Raw genomic sequence first — 26,709 nt, forward strand, 5'->3', positions numbered from 1 at the left:
TGGAGGCCAGCCAGGTCTCTGCCAACCTCACACCCCACAGCCGGGTCTGAGAAGATCAGAGACAGAGAGATGGCAGAGACAGAAAGAGACCCAGATGATGCAGCAAGAGGAGACTGGGTCTTAATTACAGAACACAGGCGCTGCTGCGAATGGAACTGCAGATTAAACAGCAGGATTTCCAGGTGTTCTGCAAGCCCCCCTTGCCCCGCTTCATTGAGCTAGGTGGGCCCCAAATCTTCCTTTAGACAGAACCACCTCAGGCAGAGGGCTTGGGATAAAAATGAAAGGAAGGGGCCTTGCAGTCCTTGGGCCTCATTCCCCTGTATTTATGACCAGATTCGGTTTTCAGATCAGAATATGTGATATCAATGATCCCTACACTCCTAACTTTTCTGTGCAGCCCGAGTTCCCAGTGGCCCTGCGATGTGATGTGCGGGACAGGTGTGGGTCCAGGTGGAGGAGAGCCAGAGAGGCACAGGGTCGCCCAGCTGAGGGACCAACCTTGGACTGAGATCTTGCCACTCCAGTACCCGGTGCCAAGCCAGTGGCCTGTGGGGTCCTGACCAGATAGTGAAGCCCTGACTCGGGGGAAGGAGGGACTCCAGTGCTTGGCACCTGTAACCAGCCCCTCTGTCTACCTGCAGGTCATTGAGGACTGGAAGTACGTGGCCATGGTGGTCGACCGGCTCTTCCTGTGGGTCTTCGTGTTTGTGTGCGTCCTGGGCACCGTTGGGCTCTTCCTGCCTCCCCTCTTCCAGACCCACACGCCTTCTGAGGGGCCCTAGCTTGGGGGGTGAGGGGCTGGGAGTGGCCAGGTGGGCGGCTTGCTGCTTTCTCCTGAGTCATGGCTGATGAGGCTCTAGGTAAACGTGACCACAGGCCCTCAACCCATCACACCAGCCACCGAGGGTGAGAGGCGAGGATGGGGGGCGTGGACTATCCTCTCTGAAGGCCTTGGAGGAACTCCAGGAAACCCCTGCTGCAGGGAGCTTCGAACAGTTTAATTGCGGCTCATCTTCCTTCCCTGCATCTGGCACTGGAGGTAAAGATGAGCACCCTGGCAGCACCTGCTATGTGTCAGGATGGAGCCAGCATCCGGGCCTTCCTCTCCACACGCGTCTCCCTCCACGTCTCCCTGTCCAGCCTTCCCGCTGGGGCTGTGCGCTTGCTGTACCTTCCTCCTGAGCCCTCCCCCAGTGCGCCCAAGCTTTGTCCACACCGGTCCCTCAGAGCCGTGCTCCCATCTTTCCTCTGCTCCAATGACACCCCCTCTGAGAGGCCTTCCTTAATCACCCCATCATTCCAAAGCAGCCTCCCCACGATCGCGTTCCCCGACCGCCTTCCTCCAGCACTCCTTGGTACCTGGAGCTCTGACCTGGTGGCACGTCTGCCATCCACTCGTCTCCCACTCGAGTGTGAGCTCCGTGGGAGCAGGGTCTGCTCCTTCCCGTTCGCCGTGGTATCCCAGGGCCTAGGGCAGAGTTCGGCACACCGTGGGCGCTCAATAAATGTTTGTCGGATGAATGAATGGCTCCGACTCCTCCTTCAAGCTCAGGTGCCCCTTGCCCTGAGCAGCAGTCCGGTCCCCACCCCGCCCGAGCGGCGCGGCTGCTCCTCCCTGGCGCGAGCGAGGGCCGCTCTGCTTCTGCATCGGGGCCAGCTCAGGTCTGTCCTCTCCCCCGCGCTCCGCACAGCGCCTCGCACGCCGTGGGCACTCAAAATGTGTGTGGAATGGAGGAGGATTTTTTAAAGAATTCTATTTTTTAATTATTATACAAGAAAATGGACTTTTAAACGTATAGTTCTATGAATTTTAATACATGTAGTAGATTTGCGTAACCACCACGGCAATCAGGATACAGGAGTGATCTGTCACCCAAAACAACTCCCTGCTGCTGTCCTTTATAGTCTAGCCGCCCTCCACTCCCAGCCCCTGCAACCACGTGCCTTTCCTCCATCACTAACGTTCAGTCTTTTCAAGAATGCCATTTAAATGGAATCCTACAGTCTGTCGCCTTTGGAGCCCCGCTTCTTTCGTTCAGCATAAAGCCTGTAAGACGCCTCTAAGACGCCTCGGCTGTGAGGGTGTGGCTGGCTCGCTCCCCTGCGCGGGCAGGCAGTGCTCTCGTGTACGGATGCCGAAGCACAGTTAGGTGGTTTCCAATTTTCGGCAATTATAAATAGAGCTGCTTGAATAGTCACGTATAGGATTGTGTGTGAACAAATTTTTTATTTCTGTAGATATACTCAGGCGTGTCATTGCTGGGTTATATGGTAAGTGTGCGTTTAACCATATGAGAAACTGGTTTCTGGAGCGGCTACACCCTTTTGCAGCCCCACCAAAGTCGGAGCAACCCTGCTCTGGTCCTTGTCTGAACTTGGTGTTGACCGTTTGCTTTTCATTTTAGCTGTTCTAGTGGCTGTGAACTGGCATATTATCCAGGTTTTAATTTGTATTTTCCTAATGGCTAGTGGTGAACATATTTTACTTTTTATTTTTTATTAAGGAACATTTCAAACATATTCCAAAGTAGAGAAAACATCATAGTATAACAAACCTCCAGGTGCAATCACTGAGCCTCAACAATTACCAATTGTTGCACTCTTGTCCTCTGTATATCCTCTTTGGCAAAGTGTCAAAATCTTATTATTTTTTTTTTTTTTTGAGACAGAGTCTCACTGTGTTGCCCGGGCTAGAGTGCCGTGGCGTCATCCTAGCTCACAGCGACCTCAAACTCCTGAGCTCAAGCGATCCTCCTGCCTCAGCCTCCCGAGTAGCTGGGACTACAGGCATGTGCCACCATGCCCGGCTAATTTTTTCTATATATTTTTAGTTGTCCAATTAATTTCTTTCTATTTTTAGTAGAGACGGGGTCTCGCTCTTGCTCAGGCTGGTTTCGAACTCCTGAGCTCAAACAATCCACCCGCCTCGGCCTCCCAGAGAGCTAGGATTACAGGCGTGAGCAACCGCGCCCGGCCCAAAATCTTATTTTTTAAATTGAGTTGTTGGTTTTCTTACTATTGAGTTTTATAAACAATTTTGTTGTTGAGACAGAATCTCGCTCTGTCACCCAGGCTAGGGTGCAGTGGAGTCATTGTAGCTCACGGCAACCTCAAGCTCCTGGGCTCAAGCGATCCTCCTGCCTCAGCCTCCTAAGTAGCTGGGACTACAGGTGCATAACCACGATGCCCGGCTACTTTTTCTATTTTTAGTAGAGACAGGGACTTGCTCTTGCTCGGGCTGGTCTTGAACTCCTGAGCTCAAGTGATCCTCCTGCCTTGGCCTCCCAGAGTGCTAGGGTTACAGGCGTGAGCCACCGCGCCCAGCCAAAACAACTTTATTGAGGTACGGTTTACATATCATAAAATCCACCAGTTTTAAGTGTACAATTCCATGCGTTTTAGTAACATTATCACCATAATCCAGGTTTAGAACATCTGCATCACTCCAGTAAGATCCCTCATACCCATCTATGCTTACTATGGAGTTTTGAGGGTTCTTTATATATTCTGGATATGTCAGTGGAAAAAAGGCCAAACTCTGTAAAATAATGTTAAAGAGATTTACTCTGAGCCAAATTTGAGGACTATGACTCGGAGCCACGCCCAAGAGGCCTTGAGCAGTGGACTCACTGTGGCTGGGTTGCAGTTTGGTTTTATACATTTCAGGGAGACAGGGGTTACAGGTAAAGTCATTAAATCAATACTGGGAGGCGTACATTGCTTTGGCCCAAAAAGATGGGCCATCTCAAAGCGAGGAGGAGGGGGGGACTTACAGGTTATAGGTGGGTTTAAAGATTCTTTGACTTGTAATTGGTTAAAGACATGAAGCTTTGTCTAAAGGCTTGGAATGTTTCAACATAAGGAGCTGTTTATCAGAGATGATGCCCACCAGACATCTACTCCTTGTGTAAATTGAGGGCCTGCAGGGGTGTCTCGCATAGCCTTAGGCCTGTTAATGGGTTACAAAGGATGTCTCCAAGAAGAGAGGGGGCTTGATGGGCATGTCTGACCTCTCTCCTCCTGGCAGGCCATTCAGTTTTGGGATATTGCCTTGGCCAAGAGGGGGTCCATTCCGTCAGCCGGTGGGGACTGAGCCTTAAGATTTTATTTTAGTTCACAGATACAAGTCCTCTGTAGGACGTGAGATTTGCAATATTTTACAAGTGAAGGATTTTTGCCAGGAGGATGAGAATGCTTTGATGGGGGCCAGAAAGGTGGGTCCCGCAAACTGTCTCCTTTTGTTTGGCTTTAACAAGCAGCCCAGTTTGGAAGTAACAAAAGCCACCCACCTTTGCCGAATGCCAAGGGGAGAGTTTACCACAAGCTCCTTCCTCCTGTGATAAAGGACAACAAGGAAGCCTTCTTGAGGTGCCTCCATCCCCGGTGGGTGGTCAGAGAGGCCAAGGACCCCAGGGCCCCCCGGGGTCACTGTACTGTTCCTGGGCTCCCGGGGTTCCCGATGGTGGGGGGCGGGCGGACAGGCGGGTTCTGCCAGGGGCTACGAGTGGGAAGCCGAGTGCCCTCTCTGATTGCTCGTCAGAAGAGCAAATGAAATCTCCATGTAAATTTTGTTTCCTTTTTCGTGTCTTTTACTTTTCGTTAAAGAACATTTCAAACACATTCTAAATTAGAGAGAATGTTATAGTGTAGTCCAGGGACACTCGGCGAGCCTCGGCCATTTTGCCAATTCACGCCCAGTACTGTTTCGGCAGACTACGACCGGCCCCCCGCCCCAAACTGTAAGGACTCGGAAAAAAAGACCGGCCTCGCGCCTGCCACAGTCACCAAGCAGCGGCGCCACACGCCGGAGGTCTCCCTGGAGGGTGCGCCGGCGCCTCCGCCCCCGCCCCCGCCCGCCGAGCTGCGCAAGCCCCGGAAGCCGGACGGCGGCTCGGCCCCTCCCCGGCGGGCACAGACCTGCTCGGAACGGTCGGCGCCGGGCCGTCGGCGGGGCCCGCGGGCGCGGAGGGACAGCCCGGGCGCCAGTCCCGCAGCCCTGGGCCCCGCGCGCCCGCGCTCGCCGAGACGGCGAAGCCTCGCCGGGTTCCGGGCTCCGAGCGCGGCCCGCGGGGAGGCCGTCCGTCCCCGCGCCCGGCCCCGGCATGGGCGGCCGCCCGCGCTCGCCGCCGCCGCCGCCGTTGCTGCTGCTGCTGCTGCCACTGCTGTCGGGTACGCCACGGCGGGGACGCGGACGGCGGGGCGGGGGCGGCCCTCCCGTTGGTTCCCCTCCGGGGCGTCGAGGGGCGCGCGGGCGGGGGCTCGGGCGGGCCCCGGTGCCGGCGCAGAGGTCGCGGACCCGAGTGCAGCCCTCCTCGCTGGCCGCGTGGGCTGCAGACGCGTCCGAGGCCGCCGGGGCCGGGCCATCCCCTCGCCGCCGAGCTTAGAGACCCTGAGCCGGCGCGCCTCCCGCCTGCCTCCAGCACGCTACTGCCACGCTAGGAGAAAAACGTTTTTCTTTGGGGCCATGGTGTTTTATCACGAAAATAGAATGAGTACTTCGAAAGCAAAGCGATCCTTTTAATTTAATGAAAAATTTGTTATTTTTTATCATTTTCTGTGAGTGACTTACATGCAACTTGAAAAATAATTCTCGAGGCTCTCCAGGTGAAGAGATATGAGTTACATACGCTTCACGAGGCCCCGGCTCAAAACCAGCGCGAGCTAAATGCAACTCGCGTGGCAGTTCGCGTCCTAGAGAAGCGGCCCTGACCGGCGCGCTGGAAGACTCTCGTGGTGCCCTGGGAGCGGGGGTGCAGGCGGGGCCGGGGCTCGGCGGGGCTGCAAGGGCTTTCGCGCTGCCGCCGGCCCTCCGTGCTGCGGCCTCCGCTGCACCCCCAGCCGGGCTTCTGCGGCCCCTCCTTTCGTTCTGGGGAAGAGTAGCAGGGGAGCGGGCAAAACCCTATTTCAGAACCCGAAGGAGCTGGGTTAGACTTCCCTAAGGATTCCCCTGTTCCGCCACTTACCCCGGCTCGGTAAGTGGGAAGCAGCAGACGCTGACCCAGGACGCCTCCCCGACGCACAAGGGCGGGGTATGAATGAAGGGGCTCCCCAGGGTTTCAGAGAGGTCAGAGTCTTCATTCAGGATGTGAAGACAACCCCAGCAAGGACTGAGCCGTGTGGGTGCCCTGGCTTCTAAGAGGCCTGGCAGCCAAACCCTTACTGGGCCCTGGGTGGGATGAAGGAGAGCCCCGACTGGGGCTGCAGGCTCCCCCAGGCTGGGAAGCTGAACACCTGGGCCTGGGTGGCCTCGCCCCTGGGGTCATCTTTCCATCCTGGAAGCAGAGAGGGGCTCTGACTGCATTTGCACCACACCCTAACCGTAGTGACAACAAAGGTAAGGATAGTCCTTGAGCTCTTACCACACGCCAGCCCCAGGCTAAGCGCTGCATTCATAATAAGCTTTGAGGTGGATACACTTACAATCTTTATTTTGACAGATAAGGAAACTGAGGTTGGGATAGGTTAAGCCACTTGCCTGAGCTCACATGGCTCACAACAGTGGCTTGCCAGGCTTTGCACCAGCTTCAGAGCCCAGGCTTGTGACCTGATGGGATCCTGCCCCTCTTGGACCTCAGTTTCCCAGTGTGTAACTCAAGGGGGCAGGACTACCCTGAAAGTCTGGGGTTCCAAAGAGTACCCCCAGTCGCTGGAGGGGAGGCCATAGCTGGGTGGTGCCCGGGGCTGGGCTGTGGGTAGCCATGGCCGCCCCTGACTGATAGGGCTGCCTCCGCAGGGGCCAGTGCCTCAGAGGCCGAGCACCGGCTGTTTGAGCGACTCTTTGAAGATTACAATGAGATCATCCGGCCTGTGGCCAACGTGTCCGACCCAGTCATCATCTACTTTGAGGTGTCCATGTCTCAGCTGGTGAAGGTGGTGAGTGCTGGCCGTGAGCCTGGCCACGGGGTGCGGGGCTTCCGGAGGAGCCTTCCCAGAGCAAGCGTTGTTTGTGTGACTCGCCTGTCCACTTTCATTTCTCTTTCCAGGATGAAGTGAACCAGATCATGGAGACCAACCTGTGGCTCAAGCAAGTAAGTGCCAGGCCCTACGCACTGCTGCCCCCTGGTGGCGACTGCTGTTTGCAGGCTGTGAACCAAGAGGGGCCCAAAGGCCAGGCTTCCTTGTCATGGACCCAGATCAGGGGTCCCCGACTGGCAGATCTGTCTCTTCAGGGGTTTGGGTCACATACACTGCTCTACAGTCCCACTGGAAGGACCACAGGCCTGGCCCCTCCAGTCACAGGGGGACAGACTGCAGCCTGGAGACAGAGACCTTCTCCGCAGCGAGATGGTACAGGCCTGGGAGTGGAGCCCTGGCCCCCAACACTAGGGTGGTCCCCTCCTTTTGCCAGAAACTCACTCTTAAGTCAGAATCAGATGCTGTTGTTATTGTTGGTGGGGTGGGAGTAGGGACTCTGGGTTTTTCTGTTTAGATTGGGGCCATGAAATTGGCTTCCACATGTCCTCCCAGGGAGGCTTTGTCCAGACCTCTGAGAGGCATAATGGCCCATTGGCCTGATGGTGACCCTTCTGCCAGCCTGGCCGGCTGAGTGCTCAGCTCGTGCAGCCTTTGTCCCCGGGAGGCTGGAAAGCCAGGTGGGCACAGTGCCCCCCGCACTCGATGGCACATGCTCCCTGTGTGGCCACGGCCTCCCCTCTCCTCCCGGGTGCTCAGGTTCAGACCTCCCAGCCTCTGCACCCAGACGCTTCTTGGGCCCCGAAGGGACCACGGCTCCTTCCCCTGGAACCTTTCAGAGGCCAGCCCTGCTTGACCTTGAGGCGGACAGGGCTCTGTGTGTGACTGGAGCACATCCCCTCACTGGGGCTTAGTGGGGGACTTGTCTGAAACAAATGGCCCCCTAGAGAGCCATTTCAGGGGATGTAAACAGCAGAAGCTTAAGGCATGGACCTGGACTTGGCACTAGAAGTGAGCAGGGAAAGCAGCAGTGGCCCCTGTTTTTCTGGAGAGGAGCTGGCTTGCACGTGTCACACAGGCAGTGGCTCCCCTAGAGCCCGGGGCAGCCTGCACGCGCGGCCCAGCACGCTCCCCTCGCTGTGCCCACCTGAGAAACCGGGCTGCGTGGCCTGCAGCACAGGCGGCTCCGTGGCACGCAACGGGAGGCGGGGAGTTGCCAAGGTGGTTGGTGTCAAGAGAAATAAAACAGTCTGGTCCTTTTGCTGTGTCCTTCTCCTTCCCTGCCTCCTCCCCCAGATCTGGAATGACTACAAGCTGAAGTGGAACCCCTCTGACTACGACGGGGTGGAGTTCATGCATGTCCCTGCACAGAAGATCTGGAAGCCAGACATCGTGCTGTATAACAAGTAAGGTGCTGCGTGGCCGGCTGTCCGCCTGGGCTCTGGGTCCTAAGCCCACTGTGCGTCCAGCCTGGCCTTGCTGGGCCTTTTCCAAGAGGGCTTCATTCATTTGCTCATTCTGCAAGTTCTTAGTGAGCAACTACTATATACCAAGTACCAGAGGTGCCAATGAGCCACAGAGAGCAGCTTCAAAGGCGGCCACGTGTGGGTGGAGGAGGGGCGTCTCGCAAAGCTTCGGAGAGGAAGTGGCATTTGAAGCTGGTCTTGGAGGTCACACGGGACCTGAGGAAGGGGACGTGGAGCAGGGAGGGCTCAGGGAGGCAGGAGAGTGTGTCATGGGCAGCCAGAGTGACCTGCTCGGCTGGGCTGTGGGATGCAAGGCTGGAAGGATCCGAGCACTGGCCCCAGTGTGTGTGGGGGGAGCCTGAGACGCCAGAGGAGGGCCTCGAGTGTGGCATCTGTTAGCAGCCTGTGACAGATAGGAACCGGAGTACACGGTGGCCTCCTCGCTGTCTTCTCCGAGGGAGAATGAGGGTGTTGGAGAAGGTCACAGCCGGGGGAGCCTGAGTCATGTCGTCCAGGGTTCCCAGCCTGCTGACTGGCACTTGCCAAGGAGTTTTTCAAAAATATAGGTGTCTGTATTTAAAATATTTTCTCATTGCTCCTCGTTGTCTTTTCTGAAGTTAATATGTATTACACTAGCCAAAAACCTCTGTGCCCCTATCCCCAGGCCCCGCGCCGCAGAAACACTCGGTGGGCAGGGGGTGGGCCCAGGAATGTGCGTTTTCGCAAAGCTGTCGGGGGCTGTGATGGCCGCCTGCTTGGGGATCACAGACCTGGCCCATCCCAACGTTGCTCAGGTGTGGGGTGAGGCCCAGAGTGACCTCACTCAGAGGACGTGTGGCAGAGCCAGGCCCGGGTGGTCTCAGCAGTCCGCTGTTCGGGGCTGCTGTGAGCGGTGAGTGCAGGAGGCTGGTGCTGTGGCTGAGGGGCTCTGCTGGGCACCCCCAGCCCGCCTCTGCCCCTGCCCTGGAACCTCGTCTCTGCTCTCCGGGCAGCAAGCCTGCGAGCCTGCCATCAGGCAGTCGCCCTCCTGCACGAGTGTGCCCTGCCAGCCTCCTCCCGTCGGGAAACAGTCTGAGCTTCGGGGGAAGCATCGGTGGCCCCCAGCAGGTGAAGTGGGTTCCCACGTGCAGAGTAGGATGAGCTTTCCGGGCCCAGGATCCCAGCTGTGGTTGAGAAGGGGAGTCTGGGACGAGAGGCAAGTGGGTGGTTCCTGCCATGGCGGGAGGTTGCGCACAGGCAGCGCTCGCAGCAGGACACCTCCAGTCCCTCTGGGCACCTTGCCACCAGTTTCAGGAAGCTTCTCTCTTTTTCTTTTGCAAAGGGTCCGGTCTGAGCCTGCCCATCTCTCTTCCCTAAACCCACACAAAACTGATACTTTCCACATTTAAACTCTTTTACTGGGCTAATATAAAATTTAGTTGGTATTTTACAGCATGTACTAGTTTGTTCTCCAGGTATTGAAAAATACCGTTTGTACCTGTGCTTTATCTCCAGAGTTAGAATGTTTTAACCAGGAAACATTTTTCAGTAAAACACTTCATGTAGAATTAGTCTAATCTGATTGTAGTGACTAAAAGCACTCTGTGTTTAGGTTTTTATCCTGTATTAGTACACACGAATATGTTTTACTATTAGTACTGTGGGTTTTACGATTAGTGTCAGGACTGGAGAAGCTGTGGTTTTTGCTGATCCCACTTCCTGGTCCTTGGCAAAAACAAAAGGGGGTCTCTACTCCAAAGACAGTCCTGGTTTTATTTGCTGTTTTTCCAAGGAAACACAGCATTTGTGAATATGTTTTTTCTATGTCATTTATATTTGTAGACTGGTCCTCAAAGAACTGGGAAACAAGATAAACTTAACTGGTTTTCTTTGCAGAATCTTTTCCTTTCTCTGTGAGCTGCCATAGAAATCTCATGGTCCAAAGGCTCTTAGGGAACTGAGCAGGGTGTAGAGAATTTTTCCTAAGTTAGAATTAAGAAAATGGGCAAAAATTTTAATCTTATGTTTTGGGTTTTATCGCTATTTCCTTGCCGGCAATCTTGGGTGAACCACTGGGGTGCTTTAGGATGTACGATTTTAACAATAATGAGAGACATAATGAAATGCTTCAAATTGATATGGAGAAGAGCAAATATCATAAGGAATTTCCTTGGAATCCAAAGCTGAAAACAACATGTTACAGAAAATCATCCACCTGGTCTCTCTCCTAGTGAGAACTTAGGATGCTCAAGATTGGCCCGTATTGAGGGTCTCTCTTCATTTTTAACACTAGAAACATCTTGTTTTGTAACCAGAGTTTCTCCTGTGATGTAAACGCATTGGAACCTTTCTAGGGAATACTTTTAGGTCACTTGGCTGGGTGTCACAGTCTTGCCTCCTGTCTTCCTTCCATGAAAATCTTTAAAACGCTGCCTCATTGTCTTCTGGTGTGAAGTGTTGCTGTCAAAATCTGATGCAAATCTAATTGTGTTTTCCTTGTAAAATAGAGTAACTTTGAGAGGAAAAGGAGACACTATTAATAAGCATGCCGGGACCACAGATGCAGACCTGGACTTCCCTGGCAAAGGGGGATGGTCGGCCGTCTTACTCATGCGCGGATCGTTCTTTCTGCGTGGCTGCACCAGGGATTCTTCCCTTTGTCTTTAAAGTGCGGTTGTTTTACTCTGCACTGTGTACGTAATAAGCCTTCTTTTAGTCCAGGAAAGTTTTTTTTTTAATGATAATTGTTAAGCTTTGTTCTGTTCTGTTGCTTTGATTTTCTCTCTAGAAACTCATTTATATATATCTCTCTCTATATATACTTTATATATATATATATACTACTTTGCCTATATTTTCTATATGTTATATTCTCTCAAATTCTTTCTGTTGGATTATAAAAGATTTCTTTTCTCTTTTCTGTCTTCTATTTCCACGACTACGCTTTCCATGCTGTCTGCGTGTTCTTATCTTTCTCTCAATTTCATCTTTGTTTCTAAAATGATTTTTTTCTTCCTTTTTCCTAAGTCTTTCCTATGTTCTATCAGTTCTTTGTGCATCCTCCTGTTGCTTAGCCAAATTATTTCTTATCTTTCTACTTCTGATTCGTGCAGCCCTTTCACAATTGCTAAAGATTTCTAAGTTTGCCTCGGTGGAACCCGCAGTGTCGGACCGTTGCCGGCCTTGCCTGCTCCGGCTGTGCGCTCGAGCGCGGTGCGTTTGCGCGTCTTCCTCGCCGCGTCTGTGCGGGGCCCTGCGCTCGTGCTCGAGTATGTGGCCCCGCTGTGCTTTTGGGACGGGTTCCTGGAGGATCCCTGCGGTGCACAGAGGTCCTCTCGTTGCGGCTGCTTGAGAGCCCCCCGCCTTGAGGTGACACAAGCCTGGCCTCTCTGGGTGGCCCCTCCACGGGGCACGAGCTGCTGCCTCTGGACACCGACTGCTCTGGTTTCCGAGCCTCCTGTCTCTTCTCGTCCCGCCCTGCTCAGTCTGGACCCTGCCCTAAGCAGCCTTTTCTCTGAGGGGGTCTGGGTCCCGGAAGGGAGGTCTGCGGAGCGATTTCTGAGGCCCTCGAGAGGCCGCAGCAGCCCTGACCTCTCTGCAGACCCTAGCGGGTGCCAGTCTTCTCTCGTCCTCGCCCACAACGCGGAACCCGGAGCCCGTGTTTCGCTGTCCCCGGGCCGAGGATTCAGGCTGGAGCGGGGTCCTCTGTCCTGAGGGGCAGCTGTTTCTTGGAGATTTCTGTGTCTTGCCCTCTTAGGACACGAGAGGCCCCCTTCCCTCCCCTCGGTCCCCTCCACCCAGCGCTGACCCTCTCTCATCCTGAGGTTCGGGGCGCACCGTGTAACCTAACCCCATACGTGATGTTGTCAGCAGGTTGGTTCTTTGGCTATCCTAGTTGCCCTATTTTTCTGAAGGAATTTAGAGAGATTTAAAAAACCTACACCATCACGATCTTTCTCATACCACTCACCGCCCTTGCCCCGTTTATGTTCTTCAGCTTCCTTTGTATTAAAGTGACAGCTCAGCCAATCATTGTACCCCTGCCCCGCCCTCCACCTGTCTGTAATCAGCTCACGTGGTTGGCGGTGAGTTGCTCGGACCGTCCCCCCTCTGCCATCCTTTGCTCCCAGCCGTCTCTTGGGCTCCTTAGGGGTGTGTGATCTTGATTTATATTTCGATCATTCATTTGGTCAACTAATATTTACCGAGTGCTCATTATGTGGCTGATGCCGTGCCAGACCACGGTCCCAGGCTGGGTCTTCACGTTCTTTGTCTCCTGGTGGCAGAGATATGACAGTTGACATCGCTCCGGGCACACACAGGCCTTCTGAGCTGGGCAGGCACAGCCACGAGTTTCTGTGGGCAGCAGCTGTCGTGACTGGGACACCCAGAAATGAGCACTGCAACCAAGCTAGGATTATCTCTGGGTATGTCCTTTGGGTACACACACATTTTTGTGTCTCACCTGGGGACTCAAGTGAATGGCCAAGGCTCTGCCACAAACTCTTTGTGGGATCTTGAGCAAATCATTCCTCTTCTCTGACCCTCTGCTTCCTCTTCAGCAAAACAAAGGGATTGGACTAGAGCAGGGTCAGCAAATGTTTTCTGCAAAGAGCCAGAGAGTAAATATTTTAGGCTTTGTGGGTCATATGGCCTCTGTCACAGCTACTCAACTCTGCCCTTAGAGCTTCAAAAGTAGCCATAGACAACAGACAGCAAATGGGAGTGGCTCTATTCTAATAAAAATTTAATTACAGAACTAGGGGGCACCTGGGCCATGGTTTGTCACCCCTTGGACTAGACCCTTGTGGGAAATTGGCGGCACAGTAAGAATGTATTAATATAAACTCATAAACTCAGTAGGGCACCTTTGGGGCAAACCAGCTGGCCGGAGTAAAGGTGGGTAGGGGCTTTGGCATCGAGCCTTCAGGTGTAATGACTGTGCTGCTCGACCGAGGCACGTGAGGGTAAGAGGGCCAGAGATTAGCAAGGGGAACATTCCCCTTCTGTTTTCACAGGTTCCTATCCAGAAATAGCAACAAGGATATCCCTAAATGTTAAGGTCCTTGTAACTGTTTTTCAGCTCTGCAGGTACAAGGCAAAGGGGTGTGTGTGGTGGTTGCTTCCTTTTGAAGGACATGAATGCCTTGGCATGCAGAATGCTAAGAAACACAATAAGGCTAATCCACGGAAAGGCCATGAAGGCTTCCCTGGGCAGGGACATTGGTCTGAGGACCCACTGGCCTTGCTGTCAGGTGCCCCCATCTGGCCACTGTGGATGGGATGCTGAGTGCAAAACCCCGTGGTATTGAGCTTGTCAGCAGCTGACCTGCTGAACAAGCCAACAAGACCACTCTAGGAAAGATGTATATCTGTGTGTGAAAAGAAAGTCAGGGCACACGTGGGGAAAAGGAAGGGAGAAGAAGAAATAGAGGGAGAAAATGGGGACAGATAGGGAAATAGAAGGTGAAGAAACCGGTTGTGCTGAATTTGAAGGACAAGGAGGCGGAAGACGGGAGTGTTCACTGCGAAGCCGTGCTGGCAAGTGCAGAGGGTGCAGGGAATGGTGGAATCGGGATCCAGGGGGAGGGCTTGGAAATAAGCCCGTCTGCTGAGCTTCGGTTGAATGGCGGTGGGCTCCCATGGGGATCTGTGCAGCCCCTTCCAGCTCCACGGCCAGGTTTCCCACCCACGCCGGTGCCCAGTGCAGACTGCACGAACGGCCCAAACCGCGAGCTTCAAGCCACGGGGACAGCAGAGGGCAAATACTCCCAAAGGCTGCCCAAACTCCTGGCTCCAGGGTGACGACCCTCTTCCCATTTCTTTAATTAAAGGGGGAAAAAATCCTTTTCCAGCGTTTGGGAGTGTCTCTATAAATACCAGCATAGAATGAACCTGTGACATGCCCCAGGGGTGACAGGTGTCTCAGACTGTTGGGGGAGGGGGCCTGGGCCCCAGTACTCCCTTGGTAAACAGGGCAGTGATCGGGGCAACCTCTGATGGCACTTTTAGCTCTCACTGTTTGCAGCTTACAAATCGTGCCAGGCCGTGGGAAGCCGGGCTCACCGGCCATGCAGGAGTCACCACGTGGCGCTGCGCCTCCTGTCTGTCTTTGCAGTGCTGTCGGGGATTTCCAGGTGGACGACAAGACCAAAGCCTTGCTCAGATACACAGGGGAAGTGACGTGGATGCCTCCAGCCATCTTTAAGAGCTCATGCAAAATCGACGTGACCTACTTCCCGTTTGATTACCAAAACTGCACCATGAAGTTCGGTTCCTGGTCCTACGACAAGGCGAAAATCGACCTGGTCCTGATCGGCTCCTCCATGAACCTCAAGGACTACTGGGAGAGTGGCGAGTGGGCCATCGTCAAAGCCCCGGGCTACAAACACGACATCAAGTACAACTGCTGCGAGGAGATCTACCCCGACATCACGTACTCCCTGCACATCCGGCGCCTGCCCTTGTTCTACACCATCAACCTCATCATCCCCTGCCTGCTCATCTCCTTCCTCACCGTGCTCGTGTTCTACCTGCCCTCCGACTGCGGCGAGAAGGTGACCCTCTGCATCTCCGTCCTCGTCTCGTTGACCGTGTTTCTCCTGGTGATCACCGAGACCATCCCCTCCACCTCGCTGGTCATCCCCCTGATTGGAGAGTACCTCCTGTTCACCATGATTTTCGTCACCCTGTCCATCGTCATCACGGTCTTCGTGCTCAACGTGCACTACAGAACTCCGACTACGCACACGATGCCCACGTGGGTGAAGACCATCTTCCTGAGCTTGCTCCCCAGGGTCATGTTCATGACCAGGCCGGCAAGCAGCGAGGGACACACTCCGAAGCCAAGGCCCCTCTATGGTGCCGAGCTCTCGAATCTGAATTGCTTCAGCCGCGCAGAGTCCAAAGGCTGCAAGGAAGGCTACCCCTGCCAGGATGGGATGTGTGGCTACTGCCACCACCGTAGGATGAAAGTCTCGAATTTCAGCGCCAACCTCGCAAGAAGCTCCAGTTCTGAATCCGTCGACGCTCTGCTGTCCCTCTCTGCTTTATCACCAGAAATCAAAGAAGCAATCCAAAGTGTCAAGTATATTGCCGAAAATATGAAAGCACAGAATGAAGCCAAAGAGGTAAGGATATAGCTGTTATTGTATCAGTCATTCAATCATTCAACAAACATTTATGCGTTCTTTGTGGGGCAAGGCATGGGGTGGGGGTTAAGAAATTAGACTCTGGAGTCAGTAGCCTGTGGGTGGGGGTTAAGAAATTAGACTCTGGAGTCAGTAGCCTGTGTTCAGACCAGTTATATGTCACCTCTCTGAGCCCGTTTTCTCATCTGTAAAATGGGATGATAAAGCTTGTTAGCATTAATATGCTGTGCCCTGAAGTTAGCCACCGGGCTGCCAGCAGTCTGGGCCATGAAACACCCTGGCGCCGAGAGAGCGGATCAGGAGACAGGCTGGAAAGGGGTGTGGGGCCAGCTCATCTCCAGTTAGTATCAATTAGCTGACGTCACATTTTAATTTTCACTTCCAATCACGTGTGTGCCCTTCGAGGTATAATTTACGTGGGATAAAGTGCACACTTCCTAGGTGTTCAGCTCAACGAATTTTTACATTGTGTATCCACCCCTGGAACTGCAATCCAGGTAGAGCTATAGAACATTCCCAGTGCCCCAGAAATTCCCCCAGTAACCCTGCCCAGTCAGTATCTCCCTCCGGGCTTGATAACCACTGTCCTGACTTCTTTGACGTTGATTACTTTTACCTGTTCTTGAACTTCCTGTACATGGAATCACATAGTACAAACTCTCTTGTGTCTGACTTCTTTCATTCAGCATAATGTCTTTGAGGTTCATCCTTGTTGCTGTTTCTTTTTTTATTAGTGTGTAATATTCCGTAATATGACTGTAACACTGCCTTCTGTTTATTTGGTTTACAATTGTTGGGCATATGGTTATTTCAGTTTGGAGCTACTAGGAATGAATCTGCTGTAAACATTCTTATTCATGTCTTTTGGTGAATATATATGCTCATTTCTCTTGGATATATACCTGGGAGTGGAATTGCTGGATCATGGGACAGATATATTTTTAACTTTAGTGGATACTGTAAGATTTCCAAGGTATTTGAACCATTTGATGCTCCCTGGAAATGTTTGAGAGTTCCAGTTGCTTCACCTCCTCACCAACATGTGTGAAGTGGTATCTCACCACTGTTTTAATTAGCACTTTCCTGTTGAGTAATTATTAGGCCTCTTTTTCATAGGCTTCTTGGCCGTTCGGATATCTTCTTTTGTTAAGTATCCATTCACATTCTTTTGCCCTTTTTTTTTTTTTTTTGTGAGATGGTGGGGGTGGGGAATCTCACTAAGTTGCCCAGGCTGGTCTTGAACTCCTGGCCTCAAGCAATCCTCCTGCCTTAGCCTCCCAAGTAGCCAGGGCTACAGGTGTGAGCCACTGTGTCCAGCTATTGCCCCTTTTAATCAGGCAAACTTAGTTCTATTTTCTCCAAAAATTTTATGCTCAAACTCAAGAACTTAGCATTTATGTCAAATACTAAGAATAGGAAAGTTTTATACTAAATAATGTTGCGTTTCGCTACTCCATGACTCTCTGTATGCCACCAAAGTTACCAGGGTCACACTTAATTTTATAAAGAAACTCTGGTTTAAAATTAAGTGGCTCTGCCTTAAGTTGTATATTAGCAAAGAACTAATTACCAGATAACTTTGGCTCCTGAGCCATGGCAGGTAATTAATATTGGTAAGAAACGTCTGGGGCCTCTCATTCCGTGTGAGCGGCGCACTGCAGTAGACGAGGCAGGAGGAGCCGCCACGGCCGCCTTCGTCTCTTCGCCTCCACCCACCGGGGCGTGCACGACCCCAGCCGATCCTAGTCATTGAGCCAAAAAGTCAGGCACTCGGTTGAAGCAGTTGTTGGGTCTTGAGTAAATAATCAGTTAAAATCTCGTGTCTAACGCTGGTAGACATTCTTGTAGACATTCTCTATCCTTTCTTTACTCATTTTTAAAATAATCATTTAAGTTAGCAATGCTTTTACTAAAGGTTAAGATGTAAGTACCTGTACTCTAGCCTCTGTCAGGCTATTAGAAATTACCTTTATTCTCAGAATTATCTACCGGACACTGTACAAAGTGTTAGAGTTTCAGAAGGGTCTAAGACATGGGGATAGACATGTTAAAAAATTCTTATTAAAAGAGAGGTCACAAACTTAAATATGAGGCAGGTAAATTAGTGAAAGGGCCTGAATGTGGCAACAGGGAGGGGTGGAGTCTGTGGCAAATTAGTGGCACATGGTTGATCTCAAGGGGCAGCCACTGCTCACCTCTGGTCATCTGTTCCCGCGTGGCAATGTGGACCCATTATTGCCAGGTCTTCCAGTTTTCCCAGAGAAAGCAGAAATCCGGCCAGCAGGCCGCCAGGTTGTGGCCTGTCTAGAAGCGGTGGCCACTCAGTGCTCAAAATAGAGCTGAGCTGTCTGCAGGATGGCTGCTTTCCCTCTTACTGAGTGACACTGTGACACCGTTTTCCAGAGATGCTTTAATTTCCTACATGTCTGGCTCCTAGGTTGGTGGGAAGCCCACAAGCTCACCCTAGCAAAAATGAGCAAAAAACAAACATTGCTGGAGAGCTTCTTCGCAAAGGGGGAAAGACCCAATGAGGGCACAGTAGAAGGCTCTAGGACTGCCGACAAAATGAAAGCTGCATTTAAAAGAAATTACCAAGAGTCCCACTTAAATTACAGTTCATTGCAACGAGCGATAAACATTCTCCAAGCCCGCTTTGTATAATATGTGGCCACCGGCTATCTAAGGAAGCCATGAAACCCTCCAAACTGCTTTGCCACATGGAGACCAAGCACCCTGCCTTAAAAGACAAGCTTTTGGAGTTTTTCAAAAGAAAAAAACATGCGTACAAAGAACAGAAGCAATTATTGAAGGCCACGACTTCCTCAAATGTGTCTGCACTGACAGCATCATGCTTAGTGGCTACCGCGTTGCTGAAGCTAACAAGCCCTTTACTACTGGTGAAGAGCTAGTCCTGCCTGCTGCTGAGGACATTTGCCATGAACTTTTAGGAGAGGCTCCAGTTCCAAAGGTGTCATGTGTTCCTCTTTAGGCTAGCACCATAACTAGACGCGTTGACGAAATAGCAGAGGACATCGAGGCACAGTTGTTAGAGAGGATTAATGAGTCACCGTGGTATGCAATCCAGGTTGACGAGTCTACCAATGTTGACAACAAGGCAACGATGCTTGTTCTTATGGGATATATTTTTCAGGAGGATGTGCATGAGGATGTGTTAGGTGCCCTTTTGCTGCCAACCAACACCACAGCTGCAGAACTAGTCAAGTCTCTGAATGATTATGTAGCAGGAAAACTGAATTGGTCCTTTCGTGTTGGTATATGCATGGACGGAGTGGCTGCTGTGACTGGACGGCTTTCTGGTTTCACTGCTCAGGTCAAGGAGGTCGCTTCTGAATGCAAGTCTGCGCACCGTGTCATCCGTAGAGAAATGCTGGCTAGCCGAAAATGTCACCGGAACTAAACAGCGTTTTTTTTGTTGTTTTTTTTTTTGAGACAGAGTCTCACTCTGTTGCCCGGGCTAGAGTGACGTGGCGTCAGCCTAGCTCACAGCAACCTCAAACTCCTGGGCTCAAGCGATCCTCCTGCCTCGGCCTCCCGAGTAGCTGGGACTACAGGCATGCGCCACTATGCCCAGCTAATTTTTTCTATTTTTAGTTGTTTGGCTAATTTCTTTCTATTTATAGTAGAGACGGGGGTCTCGCTCTTGCTCAGGCTGGTCTCGAACTCCTGAGCTCAAACAATCCGCCTGCCTCGGCCTCCCAGAGAGCTAGGATTACAGGCATGAGCCACCACGCCCGGCCCTTAAACAACATTTTTATTAATAAAATGATCAACACATTCAAGTGCATGCCCTCAACTCACGTCTGTTCACACAGCTGTGTGAGAAGGACGCAGAGCACGGGTCTTCTCTTACACACAGAAGCAAGGTGGCTTTCTAAAGGTAGATACTGGCCAGAGTTTTTGAGTTAACAGAGCCGCTCCACATTTTAGTGACAGTATGATTGTTTGCTTGTGTGACATGTTCAACCTATTCAATGAACTCAATCTGTCACTTCAGGGGAGATGACAACTGTGTTCAAGTTGGCAGATAGAGTCACTGCATCCAAAGCCAAACTGCAATTATGGGGGTGACGAGTGAACATTGGGATTTTCGACATGTTTCAAACACTAGCAGAGATTTTGAAAGAGACTGAGCCGGGGCCTTCTTTCTCCCAGCTGGTGCGTGATCACCTACCTCAACTTTCAAAAGAGTCTGAGCATTACCTCCCAACCACAAAGACCCCCGAACTGGGAGGGAGTGGATCTGCCACCCATTTGTGAATAAGCCAGGCGGATCAACTTTGTGCTAGAAGAGGATCAACTGCTTGAGATCGCAAATGATGGCCTTAAAAGTAGGTTTGGGACAACTCAAATCTCCATGTGTTCTGGATTAAAGTCAAGGCGGAATATCCTGAGATTGCCACAAAGCACTGAAAAGCCTGCTTCCATTTCCAACATCCTGTCTTTGTGAAGCCGGGTTTTCTGTAGTGACAGTGACCAAAATGAGATTATGGAGTAGACTGGACATAAGCAACACACTTTGGGTGTCACTGTCCCCCAGGTGGGACCATCTCGTTGCAGGAAAACAAGCTCAGGGCGCCCACTGATTCTGCATTGTGGTGAGTTGTATAATTATTTCATTATATATTGCAATGTAACAATAACAAATAAAGTGCACAATAAATGTAATGTGCCTGAATCATCCCAAAACCATTCCGCCAGCCCCCTGGTCCTTGGAAAAATTGTCTTCCATGAAACCAGTCCCTGGTGCCAAAAAGGTTGGGGACGGCTGTCTCACACCCACCCAATCTCCTTCCGTTTGTCTGCTCTTCCTCAGCACCTGTGGCCACACTGGGTGTTGCTAGAGCTTCAGTTCTGCATTTTTATGCAGGTATGTTGTTATTTTGGCTACTCCTTTCTTTCTTTAGTCTACAGTGAACTCTACTAAATTTACTTACCCTTCACATACATCTCATGGTGTCCCCTGGATTTATTTCTCTTCTTATTGGCATGCCTTCTTGAAAGTGTTTATGCACAAACCTTCTGAGGTCAGGAAGGCTAAAAAATGTAAAAAATGTACCCTTACTTTTCAGGGAGAGTTTATTTAGCTGGACACAAAATGCCAGGGTTGAAGTTCTTTCTCTTAAATACTTAAAAAAACATTGCCCCACCGTCTTTATGCCTCAGTGTCACTTCTGAAAAGTTTTAAGCTAGTCTGAGTGTTGGTTCTTTTTGAGTAATGGATTTGTCTAGAAGCTATTAGAATTTTCTATTTGTAGAGAAATCTGCTGACATCAGATACTGCGTGTCTAGGTGGGGGTCTCTCCTAATCTGTCTGGCATTCTCACGAGTCATTGTCATTCTGAGGTTCCCATCGGTTTTTAATTCAGGGAGAGTCAAGCTTCTGATTTCTGTGGAGACCCCTCCCCGCGCCTTCCCCTTCCCGTTCCCCAGCTCCTGCCCCGCGGCCCGAGCCTGTCTGCGCTCGCCCTCTCCTTTCCCTGCTGCCTTCCCGGCCTGCGTCCGTCCTGCCAGTCACCCCATCTCTTGAATTCTTTATCGCGCCTTTTCTGTTCATACCTATTACCCCCACGTGGCGCTTCTGTAAAACTGCTTGTTCCTACCTCCTGTTTCCCGGTACTCTCTCCTCTCCGAGAATATCGTGTTTTATTTTAAATCCTCGACTCGCTCCCTGAGTTTGCTTTCGACTAGCTAAGCTGGCGTGTTTGCGGCCTGCGACCTCCCTTTTCCCGGGCGTCAGCCCGCCGTGCGGAGCTGTGCTTGGGGGAGGAGCCCTCCCCAGGCCGGCGAAGCCGAGGCCCGCGCGGCCACACGCGGCGCTCCGTGAGCCTTCCATGTGCTGCCCCCTGCTGGCGACTCGTCCCGCGGAGGACCGCGCACCGCCCCCGCCTGGCTCCGGTCTCCTCCGAGAGGAGGCGCGGGTCCTCGGCGTGGGGAGAGGAGAAGTGCTGCTCGGAGCTCCCCCTGGCACTCGCCCTCGCCCCCCAGCACTGTCCCGGCCACACCTTCCCGGGCTTCTGAAAGTCTTTAAAGCACAGTCTTCCCTGGCTTCTGGGCCAGCTCCGGGGTTAGGCTGGGCCACCGTTTTGCCTAACACATCTGTTAATACCTGTGACTCATTAGTTCCAAAGTTTCCAAAGAATGGCCACTAGCATTGTGCTTTAAAGACTTAGATATAAAGTTCCTGTCCACTCAGCTCTTTTTGCAGCACGATTTATATTCACGTGCAAGACCCAAGTCCCGTCTTTCTTCACTGGGCTGACCCATCCGTGAGCTGCTTGATGGAGATATACTTGGATGAGGATCATTTTTGAAATCAACGCTTACATCACTAGGTACTATTCATTAAGGACCCTGCTGAAACAACCCTCTGAGGTAATTACTATTCTTATCCCCGTTTTACAGATGAGGAAATTGAGGCGAAGGAAGGTCACAGCATTGACCCAGATTCTCACAGCTAGAAAGGAGCAGAGCTGAGATTATAATCAAATTTTTCTCCAAGTCTCTGCTTTCCATGCCCTGCCTCCAAGAGCCTTAGGAGATTTGGCCAGCAGGCGATGGATAGAAATCACACAGTCTATGGTGTATTTGAAGCACTTACAGACCAGTCTTAGGAATTCAAATAAAGTACCTTGTGGCAAATACGGCACCATGATTCTAACTTTACCTATGACTTCTTAGCTTCACCAAGGGGACATATTTACTCAGGCTCATAATGATGAAATAAAATCGTCTCTCAGCCCCCTTTCCGTGCACTTAATTAAATTGCTAACTTCCATGCTGCCTGTTATGTGATTATTGCTTTGAAATCAGATGATTCATGGGTTCTCTTTCTCAATTCAATTATGGTTTCTTTGGTTTCTGAATTGTCTAGGAGTATAATTACCATACAATTTTCCTTCCTATTTCAAGCCCAAATAGAGGCTACATTATATACAATTAGTCCTGCCCTTTCTTCCATCTTTTTCTTTATTGTCAGCGATTATCTGACGTTCAGCCTGCTCTTTAACTGTACAGAACTTCACGACACTTAGGCCTGATGACCAAGGATGACTTTTGGTCGGCTGCGCGTTGTTGAGGGGGCAGTGGGAAGGAAAGGGTGAGGATGGGCTTGTCCTGATGTGCTGATTTCGTTTTTGGAACGGACATTAAAAGGAAATTCGTGTCTAAAACTGGATGATAACTAGTACTTTGTAACAATGGTAAAGGATGTTGGATTATATTATCCATCCTAATGAAGGCCTGGAATCCTACCGTGGGAGCATAAGTCAAGCAACTGGTTTTACTAGCTTTATAAAATTGGAATTCGATTTAGAAAAATTCGGTTGTGTATACATTGAGAAATTTCTGATTTGAAACAGCTAATGTGTCCACAATTTTATACTGCTCTACTGTATAAGGAAAAACTTGGAAATGGTGGATTTCCTCAGACTATATCAATTAGGAAAAAAAGGCTTCTTGCATATTGGAGACAATATGGCTTCTTCTACCGCTGCAGCATATTTATTATTTAGTATCGAAAATGTGTTCACTTTGCCTTTCCCTTCATGTTTTTCTTTTTTATGATTTTTATTTTTGTTTTGCAGATTGAAGACGATTGGAAGTATGTTGCCATGGTGATTGATCGTATTTTCCTGTGGGTTTTCATCCTGGTGTGCATTTTAGGGACAGCAGGATTGTTTCTGCAGCCCCTGATGGCCAGGGAAGATGTGTAGGCGCCAAACAGCACGTGTGCCCAAGGGGCTGGAGTGTGGGGAGGAGGAGGGCTATTTCCTAACAATAACATACGTTCTGTTAGCAAGCTACCAGCTTTGTTTTTTGGCATTTCAAGGTTTACTTGTTTTCCAGTTGTCTTGATTTTTGTAAAAAAAAATCAGGCAAGAAAAATATCAAGAGTATTTATTATGGGTAGATGAACATTTAACTAATCTTTTTGGTAAGCTAAAAAAATGTCAAAATAATTCTTCTGTAGTGGTAAGTAGTATGTGGACCATGTAAAATCTTCCCTTTTTCAGTTGTTGAGAAATAACTGGATAGAAAAACTTGCTGTTCAGAAATATAAAAATGCATTCAGCTCAGTATCACTATAGGTCTTTCAATGGTTTTTCTTATTTAGCCCATAATCTCCTTGAAGTTTTATACTATTTCAGCAATACCCCATTACTACTGTTTCTTACCATGCATTTCTCATTCTTTGTTTTTCAAGAGTCTGAGAGCCATGCCTTCTTTTTAGAGGGCCTCAACTATTTCTCTTCCATAATTCTAAATTATTATACCGTGAGAAATTATGCCTAGTCACTCATTCATTGTTAATGAACTGTCTTAGTTCATTAACTAAGGTGGCTTAAACTGAGTGGCTTATAGACAACAGAAATTTCTCATGGTTTTAGAGGCCGGGAGGTCCAAGATGAAGACATTAGCAGATTCAGTATGTGGTTCCTCTTCCTCAAAAGGGTACCTTCTAGTTATGTCCTCACTTGGCTAAATGGGCTAGCTAGCTTGCTGGGGTCTGTTATTTATTTATTTTTTTAAGAGATAGGGTCTTGCTGTGTTGCCCAGGCTGGAGTGCAGTGGCACGATCATAGCTCACTGCAGCCTCCAACTCCTGAGCTCAAGAGATTGTCCTCCTGGCTCAGCCTCCTCCCAAGCAGCTCGGACCACAGGCACATATCACCACGCCTGGCTAATTTTTTTGTTGTTGTTTTTTAGATACAGGGTCTTGCTATATTACCCAGGCTGGTCTCGAACTCCTGGCCTCAAGTGATCCTCCTGCCTCAGCCTCCCAAAGTACTAGAACTGTGGGTGTGAGTTGTCACACATGGCCAGCTCCCCCCAGTCCTGCTTTCTGATACCATCACATTGGGGATTAAGTTTCAACATATGAATTTGGTGGGCAGGGCACAAACATGCAGGTTCATAGCATGAATCTTTATAAGTGTTTCTCAGCCTTGGCACATTTGACATTTGGGGCTAGATAAGTATGTGCTGGGGTAGAGGGGGTTGTCCTATGCATTGTAGGATCTTTAGCAGTACCGGGGCCTCTAACCACTAGATGCCAATGACATAGTCCCCTTTGTCACCAGTTGTAACAACCAAAAGTATCTCCAGACTTTGTTAAATGTCCCCTCAGGGGCAAAATTGCCCCTGGTTGAGAAACACTGCTTTAAACAAATTAAGAAAGAATATCACATACTATTAGCACACTTCTGAATCTAAATAACCACTGACAGAGATGATGATTCACAGACTGGTTGAATCTTCTCACTAGTCATTATGTTTTTCCTGTGCAAAAATAAGACTGACAGAATTGTAGCCCGCTGTGACTCGTGTTTCGGTAAGTCAAAAGGAAGGGCTCTATAAAATTTCTATATAAAAATTAAGTAGCAGTAATGGCAACATAAGAGAGATCAGGGATATATACAAACTAAGATAGCTAACAGACAATTTAAATTCATCAAACCAGACTTTCCTATAGCAAAAGGCATTAAACACCTTCCTACAATAAAAGGCAAATTAGAGTCTCCTCTGCCTTCTGAAGAGTGTTGACTTGAGCTTAGATGGGTTACTTACTTACTAGGCGTTTGTTATCTCAGCAGCTGAAAGAGTTCGAAATTGAATGCAATTTCTGTTAGTGTTTTCTTCCTTGATCATACCTGAATCAGGGACATTAGAGATGAAATTTATTTATTTATTTTTTTTTTTTGAGACAAGAATCTTGCTCTGTTGCCCAGACTAGAGTGCAGTGGTGTTAGCATAGCTCACTGCAACCTCAAACTCCTGGCCTCTATCTATCCTCCTGGCTAGGCCTCCCAAAATGCTAGGAATATAGGTGTGAGCCACCACGCCTGGCTGAAATTTATCTGTTTCGCCTGTGATACATTATACTGTGCTGAATAATATGTATTGTACCGGTAATAGGCTGACTTCTAATAGGCCTTCTATCTAAAGGCCCTTGCAACTCTAAGATTCCATTGTAATTGGCAGAATGAAAGAAAATTGAAACATTACAGGTATGTAACAATGTGCTTATAGCAAATTAGAATACTCTCTTTGATCTTGGAAGATGGTTTTCTCACAGAATGATTTAGACCTAGAGGTTTTTAAAGATGGGATTCATGTAATTGTAGTGGCCTATTCTAAGGTCAAAGATAAGGAGATGCTACCACAATTTATATAGAAGATGGTCCTATTGTAGGAGTGTAGTCAAGGGGATCGAGATTAATGTTAAGCAAATGCCACTGTGTGTCCACAGGCGTTGTCTACTGTATGACTGTACACTGGAATGGAAGCTACAGAAACAGTTATTCAGTTGAAGCATCTGGAGAATAAAGGAGTTCCCAATTCCAATTTTTCATTTATTACAAATGTTGGTTACAGAAAAGCAGCATCGCATTGTCGTTATTACATTGAGTAGCCAGCTTATTTAATGTGCAGTTTATTATACTAAAGATACAATACACCTTATCTGTTTAGCTGTTATTCAGTGAATATAGGACAGAGTTTAAAAATGCGTACCTTTACCAAATGCATAAAAAGTTTTAAAATCAGTCTTCAAATACAGTTGGAATTTTCCACCACAGTCAAAAGATGAACGTCACTGTTGATTACAAATTAGTGTTATTTGCCAGGATCCAAACATGAGAGGTTTCACTAGTACAGTTTGGATAATATTTTGCTGCTATTTTTAGAAGATCAAATATTATTCTGTCAGTTATTACTTAAGTCATACAGGCAGATGTTCTAATGGATGATTATTAAGATAAACTGTTACGCTGTTAAAGCTTGCATCAAATTTCAAGCACTATTTACATTTTCATAATTTTATAGGTTCCATAAGATATATGCGTGTTGGGTAACTGAATTCATACTTCAACTCCTTGGGAGGTTTCACTTATTTGCATTTCCAATATGGACTGGTATTATTGTATTTGCCCATTTATAAATAACAGGAACAAAAAGCCCAAGAGATCCAACAATTGAAATCAAAAGAAAAGTCCACAGAAACATCCGATCGAGAACCTGGGCTATGAATTTCCAATCTTCAACAACCTGTTATGAAAAAATAAAAACACATTAAATACTTAATTAAAAACTGTGGGGCCGGGCACAGTGGCTCACGCCTGTAATCCTAGCACTCTGGGAGGCCGAGGCGGGAGGATTGTTTGAGCTCAGGAGTTCAA

The 26,709-nt window shown here is 49.6% G+C and overlaps 3 protein-coding genes across 3 annotated transcripts in view; 2 read left to right on the forward strand and 1 right to left on the reverse strand.

The window, feature by feature from the left end:
* The window catches only part of CHRNB4 (cholinergic receptor, nicotinic, beta 4 (neuronal)), a 16,031-nt gene extending 15,246 nt beyond the window's left edge, over positions 1-785 (forward strand). The window contains exon 6 of the mRNA XM_012651905.1: positions 645-785. Coding sequence (XP_012507359.1) covers positions 645-785 — 141 coding nt within the window. The remainder of the gene's footprint in view (positions 1-644) is intronic.
* Positions 786-5,105: 4,320 nt separating this feature from the next.
* On the forward strand, positions 5,106-23,385 carry CHRNA3 (cholinergic receptor, nicotinic, alpha 3 (neuronal)). Its single transcript, XM_012651862.1, has 6 exons — positions 5,106-5,172; positions 6,737-6,876; positions 6,987-7,031; positions 8,212-8,321; positions 14,479-15,490; positions 23,116-23,385. The coding sequence occupies exons 1-6, from the start codon at positions 5,106-5,108 to the stop codon at positions 23,242-23,244; spliced, it is 1,503 nt and encodes a 500-aa protein (XP_012507316.1). The 3' UTR covers positions 23,245-23,385.
* Positions 23,386-26,416: 3,031 nt separating this feature from the next.
* CHRNA5 (cholinergic receptor, nicotinic, alpha 5 (neuronal)) overlaps positions 26,417-26,709 on the reverse strand; it is a 32,878-nt gene continuing 32,585 nt past the window's right edge. Inside the window, exon 8 of the mRNA XM_012651863.1 lies at positions 26,417-26,578. Coding sequence (XP_012507317.1) covers positions 26,417-26,578 — 162 coding nt within the window. The remainder of the gene's footprint in view (positions 26,579-26,709) is intronic.

Source organism: Propithecus coquereli, unplaced genomic scaffold, assembly GCF_000956105.1.
Source record: "Propithecus coquereli isolate 6110/MARCELLA unplaced genomic scaffold, Pcoq_1.0 Scaffold372, whole genome shotgun sequence".
NCBI lineage: Eukaryota > Metazoa > Chordata > Mammalia > Primates > Indriidae > Propithecus > Propithecus coquereli.